Consider the following 14,254-nt stretch of genomic DNA (forward strand, 5'->3'; position numbering starts at 1 on the left):
TGTGCAGTAGAATTTTGATGCATCGCAAAGCATCGTAGAATCGAATTGAATCGAATCGTTACCTGGTGAATCGTAATCGAATCGAATCGTGAGGGCAGTGCCAATGCACACCCCTAATAAAAATTAGGATCCAGATTGAGATCCAGACTACTGAAATTCAGATGGTATAGCATTTCTTTAAATTGAATTTCAACAAATTCTACTTTGTGTAATTTTTATTCAGAATTTAAGTATCAGTTTCTATTGTGTGGCTTTTTTTAAACATTTGAAGACAAACATCACCTGATGGTCTTTAATTTACAGCATCCATCCTGCTGTAAATCCATGAACACCTTCACTCCTGATTCTCCAGGATCATTTCCTGTGAGATCCAGTTCTATCAGGTGTGAAGGGTTTGATCTCAGAGCTGAAGCAAGAGCCTTATAACCTTCTTCAGTGATACTGCAGTCCGAGAGTCTATATATATATATAAAAAAATGTTTTAAATGATATTACTTTCTTCATTTAAATTTCTAAATATTTCGTATGAAAATGTTGTAGTCAAACAAAAGTTTAAAACCGAAATTAAAATTACATTTTAGTCTCCATAGTTGTCTAAATTTTAATCATTTGCTATATCAAAGATAAATTCCATACTGTATTCTGTATCTTTATGATTTTGTGAACTTAGCTGGTAAATTTTACCATCCCTGTTTCCATTCATTACTCCCTGATTGTTTGCACCTGTACCTTTGTCAGTCTAATTCCCCACATATTTAAGCCTTTGTTTTTTTTGTATTCATTGTCTAATGTTGTCCATTAATGGATGTATAGTTGGTTTTCTCAGTTCTGCTCAAGCTGCCCCAAATTACCAAAGTTTCTTTTCTTCTTATCTTATTTATTTATTTTTGTTAATATTAAAGTTCAGTGAATCAAACAAAAGCACAAAGATACAGAAAACACTACACATTAACAAATGCATACTCACACACATTCTTCAGTTTACCTGAAAACCTTATTTAAAACCCTCTGGAGTTGATTATCATGAATATGCGTTTTGAGTCATTTTCTCCTGATAACCCCGAAAAGAACTTAAATTACACTTTCAGTTGTACATTTTCTCCTGATAACCCCGAAAAGAACTTAAATTACACTTTCAGTTTTAATCGTACAGATAAGAGCAATAGATCAATCGAATATGTAAAGGGTCTACTTTTTTTTGGATATACAGACATAATGACAACAAAACTGTGTGCACTTATAAAATAAAGATAACAAACAAGGTGCGCTGTCTGCAGCCTTTGTCTGCACTGATCTTCTTTTACAAACACGTCATTAAAATGAACTGTAACTCCGTGAATACTCAACGAAAAGACATGAGAGAGATATCTATAGAAAGCTTGACATGTCTATTTTTATACGAAACAAGTTATATTATATCTAATGTGACCACACCCCCGCACCGAACGTGCTATTCAGATTCAAACTGAAGCGCGTGGCTTGAATATGCCCACACAGAAGAAAAAGCAGCGAGACTGTTCTTCAAGTTTTTTTTATTTTACTGTTTGCTTCGCTATGAGAGGAATAAGACATAAATCACCCCAAAAAGATGTGATGTGGTTGAGGATTTGAGAAATGGATTTCCTCAGAAAAAAAAGAATGAAGCACTTTATTCAGCAGAGATCATAAACATGAGTAAGTCTCTTTTTATTTATTTATATACTTGTACTAGTTTTCACATAACGTGTAAACATTTTACTAGTTAGACTTTTTCCAAATACTTTTTCCAAACTATAATTCCTGACTAAATGTATAATCAAGTGAAACATTATGAAGTTTCAATAACAATATACAATACTATACCATTCAAAAGCTTGATGTAAATAATATAAATGTAGCAAATAGATAACTGTAACAAATGTAAAAACAATGCTTTTCTTTCAATTTATTCCCCCTAAAAACCCAGAAAAATATTCTCAGCTCTTTTCAACATTAATAATATTGATAATAATAATAACAATAAATGTTTTTTTTTTTTGTAGAAAATAAGATTGTTAAAAGGATTTGTGAAGAATTGTGTGACTGGAGTAATGATGCCAACCAATTTGTTTGAAAGTCAGATTTGATTGTTCCTAATAAACTGTTTAACTGTTTTATCCCCCAAGTGGATATTAAATTATGCTGTGGGATAATTAAATATATTCTAAATAAACTATAAACATAAAATTATATACATTTATTTTGTTCTCACATTCTTTCTTGTAACTCCTCACTCACAGTGGCACAGCTGACTGAAAGGCTCATTATGCAGCTCATTATGTGAGCCTTTGTCTTCTCTGGTGTAAATCACAATGATATTCATGATAGTTGACGCCTATTCGCATATGACTTTTACCAACAAAAAGTATCTTAGAAAATTTAAAGCAATATATTGTTTTCTGTGTGTGAGTAAACAAGATGATTTTCACATAATTTAGAAAGAAAAATTCTAGGCTACAAGCTCCTGTTCTCAAAAATCCAATGAACCATTGTTCTTTATGTGTTTTATGGGCTTTTTCAAGTGTTTTAACATTTTTAGTTTTTCACTAATCATGCATAATTTTTTTTCTCAAAAACACAATCATGTACATACATGCATTTCACATATTATTATATCCCAGTTTGTGCTGATTACAGTGAGATTAGACGTGACACATTTAGATATTTATAAGAAACTGAAAAAAGCACAAATGTCAGGGCATGACAAAACTTCTCCAGGCCCCAAAAATACCCTTAGACCCCAGAGGGTTAATATAATATAAAAATGTTATATTTTAAAGATTTGTCAACAGGTTTTACATCTTATATATTAATCCATGTACAATACTCACTTCAGTGTGTTGAGTTTACAATGTTTATCCTGCAGAAGAGCAGCAATCTGAATTACTTGTGTGTCTCCTAGTTCATGGTCACTCAGATTCAGATCTCTCAGGAGTAATGGGTTTTTACCCAAAATTCCAGTCACATAATGACAGGCTTCATTGGCAGCAGGACCCAAAAACCTGAGTGAGTGAATTATATTTTGAGGTAACCAATCCCATAACATTTTTATTTAAATCTTTGTGTTAAGACTGATGACAACAACAGTAATAGACTGTGCTTCTAATTGTATTAGAAAAAGAATATGTATAATCTGTATGTATAAATAATCTGCATTTCAGTTGTTGTGTTACTTCATCTCGTCTCACCTCAGTGTCTTCAGATGACAGTTCGGATCCAGTAGTAAATCATCAAGCTCCTTCACTCCTGATTCTCCAGGATCATTTCCTCTGAGATCCAGCTCTATCAGGTGTGAAGGGTTTGATCTCAGAGCTGAAGCCAGAGCTTTATAACCTTCCTCAGCGATACTGCAGTTTGAAAGTCTAGAACAGGAATGAAAATGTAACATTCAGATGATGAATCAGTTATTGTAGAAATTAAAAAATATCAACCCATAAAATAAATAATGAATTCTGTTCCTTTAAAAAATTAATTACAATTAATAAAAAAATTACTCAATATGGATCAAATCAACAGATATCATCTCACCTGAGTTTCTCCAGTTTACAGTTCTCCTTCAGTCCATCAGAGAGCAGCATCACTCCTGAATCCTGTAATTTATTATTGCTCAGGTCAAGATCTTTCAGACTGCTTGAGTCTGAACTGAGAACTGAAGCAATAGTTGAACAGCTTTCCTCTGTTAGATCGCAATTTCTGAGACTGAAAAAAAGTTTTTTAAATTTATGTTCTATAATGCACAATGTAAAACATGAGTCTGAAACAAATTAGGGAGAGTCAAAGAACATCATGTTTTTGTATATTATACAGAGACAAGAAAAGCCATTTACTTCTATTCATGAAAATGTAAAAAGAGCAGAGTGAAAACACAAAAACAAAAAAGTTTTTGTCTTGCTTTGCATACTGATGTTTAGTGATCTCTGACTTGTGTATTTATAGAAAAAAATAAGATAGATCCAAGAGAAGATATTAAGAAAGATTTACAAATTTATAACTGTAAAGGCACAAGAGTAAACATAAAAATATTTAAATGAAGCATTTCTAATATTGTCCATATATCTGGATAGTAATTGTTAGCCCTTTAATGTATTAACATTAAACCAATAAATATAGTAACATATTTTGTATATAATTTCTAAAACAAATCACACCTTCAGCTTATCTTGAACAAAATCTTTGTCTGTCGTCACACAACTTACCTTAGTATCTCCAATTCACACTTTACACTCTTAAGTCCAGAACAGAGATTAATTAATCCTGAATCCTGCAGATTATTATTGTTCATGTTCAGATCTTTCAGATTAGAATCTGATCCAAGAACTGTGGCCAGAGCTAAACAGCTTCTGTCTGTTAAATTACAATTATTTAATCTACAAGAGAAATGTAATCACAGAATTAGATTTGTTAAATAAAAAAATACCTAAATATTACATATATTGTGATTTGTAATTTTCAGACGCATATATTTGCTAAATAAAATAAAACATTAAGTAAATAAAAAGACATGTAAAAAAATTTTGGATTATGGTTTTGATCTAAGGCTGCAACTAACATTATTTTGATATTTGATTAATCTGTAAAATGTTAATTTGATAAATTAACACTAAACTGATCAAATAAGACTGAGGACTTGATTAGCTGTATCAGGTGTGTTTAATTAGGGTTGAATCTAAACTCTGCAAGACTATTGCCCTCCAGGAACTCAGGCCTTGTCCACACGAACATGGGTATTTTAAAAACTGCAGCTTTTTCAATGCAGTTTGTCCATTTGTCCACATGCAAAGGCAGTATCAGGTCACTGAAACTGAATCTTTTTGAAAACTCCTGCCAGGGTGAAGATTTCCTGAAACTCTGTTTGCAGTGTTGTCATGTAGCTGGTGAAACTGGACATTTTGGCTTGTGATATCACAGTGAGCACAGAAACAACTGGTAATAACTTTTTCTGGCTTCTAATTGGCCAACATCGTTTATCAGTTAGGGTTCAATGGTTAGGCTCTTGTCAGAACTTCATTTCGTGTTTTTGTATTTTCATGTGGACAATATTTTTTTAAGACAAATGAGGAAATACTCACACTACACTATAAAAAATACTCGTGTACGTGAGGACTAGGCCAGAGTTTAACACCTCTAATCTAAAACATTCACTCATGTGAAAATGGTAATTATATTCATACCCCATTTCAATAATAGTTAATGTTCTCATTAAATGTAATTAAGTTACATGTAGCATTGTAAACATACATTAAACACAAATATCTGTCAGAGCTCCTGATACGGCCACTTTAACTATATGCTTCTAAGTTTGTTTGAATTGCATAATATAGAGCATTCCACTATATTTTAGATGCATTTTTATCCATGTGTAATTCACTAAATTAAAGTGACATGACTAGCAGCTGGTTTCAGTGCAAAGCGCACAGATTTGATTTATGAATAATACAATTTTCATTATAAATTCTGATCAGCTGTTGTAGCTGTCCAATCTGTCCAATAATATTGTCCAATCATACTGATAGTATTTAACCATATACATGTCTTCACCCTATGTCTCACCCTAGTCATACACCGCTATGTCACTTAACAGCAACAAAAACAGCAATGGCAGACTACATGCTTGTGTTCGTGCTGTAGAAGCTACTGAGCCTATTATATTTACTGAAGAAAAAAAATTGCAATAGCAAAAATGTTTGTATACAGCGCATAAAGATAATGCACGTGTGTAACCCCTCTCTCCCGGACCTCTGTTACACTCACCCCCCTAAACCCCACTCCCATCTGGGTTACCAATGTAACCCCTCTCTACCGGGTCCTCACCGCCACACCTAATCCTTGCTCCAAGTGGGCCTCAAACCCGGGTCTCTGGCATGGGAGGTTGACACACTAACAAGGAGGTTTAATGGCTGCAGCCTCTAGCATCAATTCCTAGTGCATCTCTTGAGATCAGGGGAGTGAGGTGTAAGGTTTCAGTGGTTTTGTTTGTATGTATATATTTCCTGAGACAACTCCATGTTTACGGAATTTTTTTTAGAACATAAAAAAAAGATTGGATAGGGAAAGCTCTGGCTTCGTGTGGATGTTCCACAGTTTGCCTACTGTGTAGGAAAGAGGAGTGTGGAGAAGACGGGGAATAACACAATGGACAGTCTTTATTAATCCAAAATAAAGATTTACATGAAGGAACACACAAGTAGGACACAGGGTTGAGGTATAAGACTGGACGTAGGACTACAGAATACAGGGCTACATTAAAAACATGAACTAAGTGGGGAATAAATGGGACACAGCTGAAATAAAATGAACAAAATGAGAAAAGGAGCAGGAAAGACCAAATAAGGCCATAATCAAACATGGGTGAAAACTAGAACATGGAGCTCCTATTGGAGGAAAACAAACAAAAAATATTCCATGGGCATGACGGATGTGGCCTCAGATTAAATTTGTTAAAAGAAAATGAATATAAAAATTTAACATGGGTATAATCAATTAAACTATATAAGGATAATCATTTTGTCATGTTGTCTAGAATTTAATTGCAGGTGGTACATGATTCAGAAAATTAAAGAATGTTATTGACAAAGATGTTTTACAGATAAGTGCAAAAATAGGAAAAATACTAACTTAGCTTTTCTGGAAGTTTTTATGACTGGTGATAGTCGAATCAGACACTCGTCTGATTTCTTGAATTTCTGAAGCTCAAACTCCTCCATCTCCTCATTTGATGTCAACAACACAAAGGCCAAAGCAGACCACTGGGCAGGAGAAAGGTCAGCAGATGAGAGACTTCCTTTGTTAAGGTGGATCTGAATCTCTTTCACCAGAGTTTGATCATTCAGTTCATTCAGACAGTAGAACAGATTGATGGATCTCTCTGGAGACAAATTATCATCTAATTTCTGCTTGATGTACTGAACTATTTCCATTTTGCTTTGTTCATCACCATTTTGCTGTGTCAACAGACCTCGTAAGAGTGTTTTTTTAGATGCAATTGACAGACCAAGGAGGAAGCGAAGGAAAAGGTCCAAGTGTCCAGTGTCACTCTCGAGTGCCTTGTCCACTGCAGTCTTGAGCAAATCAAACAGAGTTTCATTTTTGTTTTCCTGTTCTGTAGAAAATGCATTTTTCTTGTTGAGGTCTAGAAAAATATGTGCATAAAGGGCTGCAATAAACTCTTGAATGCTCATGTGAACAAAGCAGTACATGGTACCAAGAGCTATGCCTTTTTCCACCTTAAAGATCTCTGTACACATGCCTGAATACACGGATGCCTTATAGACATCAATACCACAGGCTTCCAGATCTGTGTCATAGAAGATCACATTGTTTCTTTTCAGCTGATCAAATGCCAGTTTCCCCAGTGAAAGAATGGCATCTTTATCCCATGAAACATCTGCAGTGTATTTTCCATCATACTTTCGTCTACTCTGCAGTATCTGAAAGTGGAGAAAGTGTGTGTACATTTGTGTCAGAGTCTTGGGAGTGTCTTCAGTATTTGATCTCTGCAGTGTTTTGGAGGCGTTATCAGCTTGATTGTTTTTCAGATCATTGTTTCTTTTCTCCTCTAAAATATTCTGGAGAACAGTGGCTGAAATCCAGCAGAAGACTGGGATGTGGCACATGATAAAGAGACTCTTTGATTGTTTAACATGATCAATGATTTCTTTGGCCTGATTCTCATCCATGAACCTTTTTTTGAAGTACTCCTCCTTTTGTGCATCATTGAATCCTCGTATCTCTGTCAGCCGGTCAATACAGTCAGGAGGAATCTTACTGGCAGCTGCTGGTCTGGTGGTGATCCAGATGAGAGCAGAAGGAAGCAGATTTCCCTTGATGAGGTTCGTAAGGAGAACATCTAGAGAAGCTGGTGATGATACATCACGACACGTCCCATTACCCTCAAAGTTTAGAGGAAGACGACATTCATCCAGTCCATCAAGAATGAATAAGACTTTAAATTTATCATTTTTCGTAAGGTTCAGTTCTTTTGCCTCTGGGAAAAACTGACTTATCAGGCTCATCAAACTAAGTTTTTCTTTCTCCTTGAAATTCATCTCTCGGAAAGGAAGAGGAAATATGAAGCTGATGTCTTGATTTTCTTTTCCTTCAGCCCAATCCAGAACAAACTTTTGCACAGAGATGGATTTTCCAATACCAGCAACTCCTTTTGTTAGTACAGTTTTGATCATCTTGTTTTGTTCGGTTGCTTCAAACAAATTATTGCATTCAACCTGTATCTCCTGTGATTCATGTTGCCTGGAAGCAACCTCAATCTGTCTTACCTCATGCTCAGTATTAACCTGCTCACTACAACCCTGAGTAATATAAAGATCAGTGTAGATTTTATTCAGAAGTGTACAATCACCTTGCTTTGCAATTCCTTCAAACACACATTGATACTTTTGCTTCAGGTTCGATTTAAGTTGTTGTTGATGAATGAAGATCAGCTCTTATGAAAAAAACACACAACAAAAACACTTAATCTTACTCTTCTTTCCTTGTTCTAATTATTTTTTTTAAACAGACTCATGAGCCTCTTACCTTTTAAAGTGTCTGCAATCTCATCTTGCTTCATTCTTTTTAGAAAATAAAGTACGATATCAAAAGCTGCTTCTTTGATTTCACATGTGTCCTTTATAAAATCCTGCACAAAGTATTGTGTGTTCTCTTTTTTTAATATTTTCTTCAACCTTGTCAGTTCATTCTTCAGAAATATAATAATTTTGTCCTCAAGATCCTAAAATCAAAAAAATAAAAACAAAGAGGGTACAATAACAAAACGTTATTAAATCTTACATCCACATATGAAAAATAAGGTTAAACAAATTACAGACAGATGAGAGTAAAAAGCATTTACAAAGCTGTGATAATGTTAGAAATTTAACAGCAAAGTTCAATTGTACAGAAAAAACAGAACATCAAAAAGTCTCATTTTAGAATATCAGTTATCATGAACAAACTTCATGCAGTTATTTTAAGTAACATTTACAGAGAGCACCTGAGAAAACGTCACACCAGTGTTTCCCCTATATGCAATTTAGCAGGCACACTGTAACTACGGACTTTTTAGCATCACTGCTAAAAGATCACAAGACTGCTTTGATGCAATATTGAATACTAATAAACTTATCAGACAAAAACTGTAACAAAAGTACCAGAACTGAGGTAGGGAAAATGAACATTTCCGAATGACTACATGACTGTTACCTAAATCATGCATAGCTCTGAAGTTGCTAAATACCGTTTAAGATTCTAATTTAATAATTTATTAAGCTATCAAGTTAGAAGTGATCTTGTCTATCTTCCTACTGTTAGCTGCATAGTGTCACGCTGTCTGGTCTCTGTTTCCCTGGGTGTCCACTAGTGGGCTCACTTCCCCTTGGGCACTTCACCATAGGCACTAGTATTCAACTAGTCTTGTCCTTTCATCGCAGTAATTGCACTAGATTCCTGCACGGGTTCGGGTACCCGCAGGGAACTGTGTCGGATACGGGTGCGGGTCGGGTCGGACACGGGAAACACGGGTTCAAAACAGTCACGTGCAAACGTAAAAATAGGCCTATGTTCCACTTAAAAAAAATCACAACCGCGCGAACGACTGCATATGAGTCATTAGTTAACAGATGTATGGATGATTTCCGTTTACATATATATATATATACACAGAATCTGGATTAAAATGTATTTGATTTAAGCCTATTTCAAAATTTGTGTCATAAAATTACAGCTCAACTAACGCGATCGTTATAAAGGTGTTTAAACAAAAATACACTTCCACTTGCATGTATTTGACAATTGGAATATCAGATATTTCATTCCATAGCTAACACATTTGTGAATATGGGCCTAATCTAGGCTATCCAGGGTTTTTTTTTTTATTGCATCTGAAAATGACTTTGTGCAGCTCATTCACATGTGCGCTCTGGTGCAGATCCGCCTCTCGCGATGCTCAGCTGTTAACGATTTAAAAATGGCTTTGTTCGACTTGAAGCACAACCTCAGACGGTGGTTTGATTCGCTCTTTTGTTGTTCTGTTTTTTTTCAGGATCAAAAATACAACAAATGAAAGCGTTTATCTGTATTTCCGACTGATGAGAACTATGCATATACATTCATAAAACAGTCAATTTTGTATTTTATTATGAGATATTTTATTCTAATGTGATCAGTGACTCAAGCACTGATGGACCAAAGAGCACGTATTTCGACATTTGCAGTAAAAACGTGAAATATAAATTCTCAGAAAATGCATTTAATACCAATATATTGAAACGTCTGTTTATATACTCCATTAATAGTGACCAAGATGGCGGCGCGAACACATCGCGAGGCTCAGTGTCTCTCCAGTTTTTCCAATTTTGCAGTATTATTCCTGCTCATCTCGGGTCTGTTCGTACTGAACAGCTTTGCTTTAACATCATACACCCGACAGGAGCTTTTGGATATCGGTGAGGACTTTACCAGCAGTTTTATCACCAATCTTCGACTCATCCCTGAGATCGCTAGAACAACCGAGGCTTCGCACTCTACCCGGCCGGGCGGAAGTGCTCGCAGCCGGCGTCGAGATCGTAAACAAAGGCGGGGGAAGCGCGGAGGTCTAAGAGCCAAGCTAAAGCTAACACCGCTCCGGCTCTCTTTACCCAGCATTTTCCTCGCTAATGTGTGGTCACTGGTGAAAAAAATGGATGAGTTACGACTCCGCATCACCCACAGTAAGAGACTTATGGACTGTAATGTCATGGTTTTCACGGAAACATGGCTACACAGCGACGTACCCAACAATGCTATTGAGCTAGCAGGACGCTACACGCTCCGGGCAGATAGAACGGCAGATGACTCCGGCAAGACAAGAGGTGGTGGATTGTGCATTTATGTCAACAAAGCTTGGTGTACAAACACTGTCATTGTTGGGAGACACTGCTCAGCTAACCTAGAGTTTCTCATGGTTAAATGTAGACCTTTTTATCTGCCACGGGAGTTCTTCCACCATAATAACCGCAGTCTATATTCCACCGGATGCTAATGCCAAGCTTGCTTTGAACGAACTTCATGCAGCCATTAGTAAACAACAGACTGCTCACCCAGAGGCTGCTTTTATTGTCGCGGGTGATTTTAATCACTGCAAATTAAAAACAGTACTCCCCAAATTTCACCAGCATGTTTCCTGCCACACCAGAGGAGACAAAACTTTGGATCATGTTTATACAAACATCAATGGAGCTTACATCGCGAGCCCCCTCCCCCACCTCGGACAGTCTGATCACCTTTCTTTGTTTCTCACCCCTAAGTATTCACCCCTCATCAACCGTGTGAAGCCATCAGTGAGGACCATCAAAGTGTGGCCAACTGGAGCAGACTCTTTACTTCAAGACAGGTTTCAACACACTGACTGGAGTATGTTTGCTTCACAGGCTGCCTGTGGCTCTCACATGGACATTGATATCTACACCTCCTCTGTACTGGATCACATCAACTCCACCATTGACAGTGTAACAACAGAAAAACAGATAACAACATACCCTAATCAGAAGCCATGGATGAACAAGGAGGTTCGACTTCTGCTGAAAGACCGCAATGCTGCCTTCAGGTCAGATGACGCTCAGGCCTACAGTAAATCCAGGGCTAACCTGAAAAGGGGCATCAAAAAGGCCAAGTACTGCTACAAGCTGAAGGTAGAGGAACACTTTTCCAACTCTGACCCCCGACGCATGTGGCAGGGCATCCAGATCATCAGTGACTACAAGTCAAGCAACTCCACTTCAACGGTCACGGACGTCTCCTTCCTTAACGAGCTAAATGACTTTTATGCTCGCTTCAACAGCGACAGCAAGGAGACGGCCACCAAAATCTCACCCTCAACAGACCACCAACCCCTTAAACTCACCCCCTCAGATGTCCACACTGCACTGAGCCGGATCAACGCACGCAAGGCTGCTGGCCCGGATGGCATTCCTGGACGTGTGCTTAGGGCATGTGCAGAGCAGCTTGCAGGGGTCTTCACAGACATTTTCAACCTGTCCCTCACCCAAGCAACTGTGCCAACATGTTTTAAGTCCACATCCATTGTGCCAGTACCGAAACACTCCTCCCCAACGTGCCTGAATGACTATCGCCCCGTAGCACTCACACCCATCATTATGAAGTGCTTCGAGCGACTGGTCCTAGCACACCTCAAAGACTGCCTCCCACCCACACTGGACCCACACCAATTTGCCTACCGCAGAAATAGGAGCACAGAGGATGCAGTATGCACAGTGCTGCACTCTGCACTCACACACCTGGACAATAACAACACGTATGTTAGGATGTTGTTTGTTGACTTCAGTTCAGCATTTAACACCGTCATTCCCTCCAAGCTGACCACAAAACTTGGAGACCTGGACATCAACACCTCCCTCTGCAACTGGATTATGGACTTTCTGACCAACAGGCCTCAGCATGTTCGGTCAGGTCACACCCACTCCACCACCATCACACTTAATACTGGCGTACCACAGGGCTGTGTGCTGAGCCCATTCCTCTACTCCCTTTACACCCACGACTGCAAGCCTGCGCATGGATCCAACTCCATCATTAAGTTTGCAGATGACACCACGGTGATTGGCCTCATCAGTGACAACGATGAGACTGCCTACAGGGAAGAGGTACAGCACCTGGCCACATGGTGCGCTGACAATAACCTGCTCCTTAACACCAATAAGACCAAGGAGCTCATTGTGGACTTCAGGAAGAAGAATGGAAGCACGCATGACCCCATCCACATTAACGGGCTGCCTGTTGAACGTGTCTCCAGCTTCAAGTTCCTGGGAACCACCATCTCGGAGGAACTGTCCTGGGCCACAAACACCTCCAGCCTGGTCAAGAAGGCTCACCAGCGCCTTTTCTTCCTCAGGACACTGAAGAAGAACCAGCTGTCTTCATCCATCCTGGTGAACTTCTACCGGTGTGCGATCGAGAGCATCCTGACCAGTTGCATCACAGTCTGGTATGGGAACTGCTCAGTGGCTGACCGCAAGGCACTGCAGAGGGTGGTGAAAACTGCCCAGCGCATCACAGGGACACCACTTCCTGCTCTTGAGGACATCCAGAGGAAACGCTGTCTATGTCGAGCTCGCAGCATTCTCAAGGACTCCTCTCACCCTGACCACGGACTGTTTAACCTCCTCCCCTCCGGAAGGCGTTTCAGGAGCCTCCGAACAAGGACCACAAGATTCAGGAACAGCTTTTTCCCTAAAGCTGTCTCCTTGCTGAACTCTACCCTCTGACACCCCTCAACACCCCCCACACCACACATAGACTCCTCCCCCTTCTTCAACAATCTGATTTATTTATTTATTCACAACAAGCAAAAAACAGTAACTTGTTATTACTTGCACTACTGTCTGTTCATCCAGGAACACTGTATAATCCATTTGCACATTGTAATATTTTCTATGCACTTTACTGTCCATTGCAATACTGTAAATTATGTTCATAGTTCTGCCTATAGTGTACATACACTTTTATATAGCCCATCTGTATAGTATGTTCATAGTACACCTATCTGTATATTGTGCTTATAGTATTTAATATCTGTAAATTATGTCCATAATACTTACCTGTATAGTTATTGTACATATTATAGACCTTTATTCTGTATTTACTGCTTATTGCACTTCTGGTTAGATGCTAACTGCATTTCGTTGCCTTGTACCTACATGTGCAGTGACAATAAAGTTGAATCTAATCTAATCTAATCTAATAAAGGAGTCCAGACATTGGAAAAATATCAGTCCACATGCGTTTTATATGAGGGAAAAAACTTTTAGGTAGCAAAATATTAAATCTGCTATATGTTTGCTTCTTATTTATTAAATACGAGCAATTGATTGCTAAACCATTGATCAAAATTAGTATAAAATGTATAAAAAACGAATATCTTTTAAAAAGAGTTTTCCATAAATAACTTCTGTATGACCTGGCAATAAAATTCGAAAAAAAGTGTGTCTAATGTGATTGGCTTAACTGATTTGATTTCGGGTGCCGGTCAGGTGTCGTTTCTATTTTAAGCGGGTCGGGTGCGGATTTTAATTAGTGCTGCTATCTGAAAATGGGTCGGATGCGGTTTTAAGCACTGCGGGTATGGACGGGTGCGGATTTACAAAATCGGACCCGTGCAGCTCTCTGAATTGCACTCCTGCTAATTGCACCAGGTGCAATCACTTAATTGTCATTAGACTCCCTATATTTACCAGTCTTTTCATGT

General features: G+C 38.0%; 1 protein-coding gene across 1 annotated transcript in view; it reads right to left on the bottom strand.

Annotated features, from left to right (window-relative positions):
* Window positions 1-278: 278 nt before the first annotated feature.
* The window catches only part of LOC127942423 (NACHT, LRR and PYD domains-containing protein 3), a 36,291-nt gene continuing 22,315 nt past the window's right edge, over window positions 279-14,254 (bottom strand). Inside the window, exons 8-14 of the mRNA XM_052538122.1 lie at window positions 8,551-8,746; window positions 6,634-8,458; window positions 4,215-4,385; window positions 3,547-3,717; window positions 3,207-3,380; window positions 2,850-3,020; window positions 279-456 (exon numbers count right to left, since the gene is read on the bottom strand). Coding sequence (XP_052394082.1) covers window positions 279-456; window positions 2,850-3,020; window positions 3,207-3,380; window positions 3,547-3,717; window positions 4,215-4,385; window positions 6,634-8,458; window positions 8,551-8,746 — 2,886 coding nt within the window. The remainder of the gene's footprint in view (window positions 457-2,849; window positions 3,021-3,206; window positions 3,381-3,546; window positions 3,718-4,214; window positions 4,386-6,633; window positions 8,459-8,550; window positions 8,747-14,254) is intronic.

Source organism: Carassius gibelio, chromosome A22 (genome assembly GCF_023724105.1).
Source record: "Carassius gibelio isolate Cgi1373 ecotype wild population from Czech Republic chromosome A22, carGib1.2-hapl.c, whole genome shotgun sequence".
NCBI lineage: Eukaryota > Metazoa > Chordata > Actinopteri > Cypriniformes > Cyprinidae > Carassius > Carassius gibelio.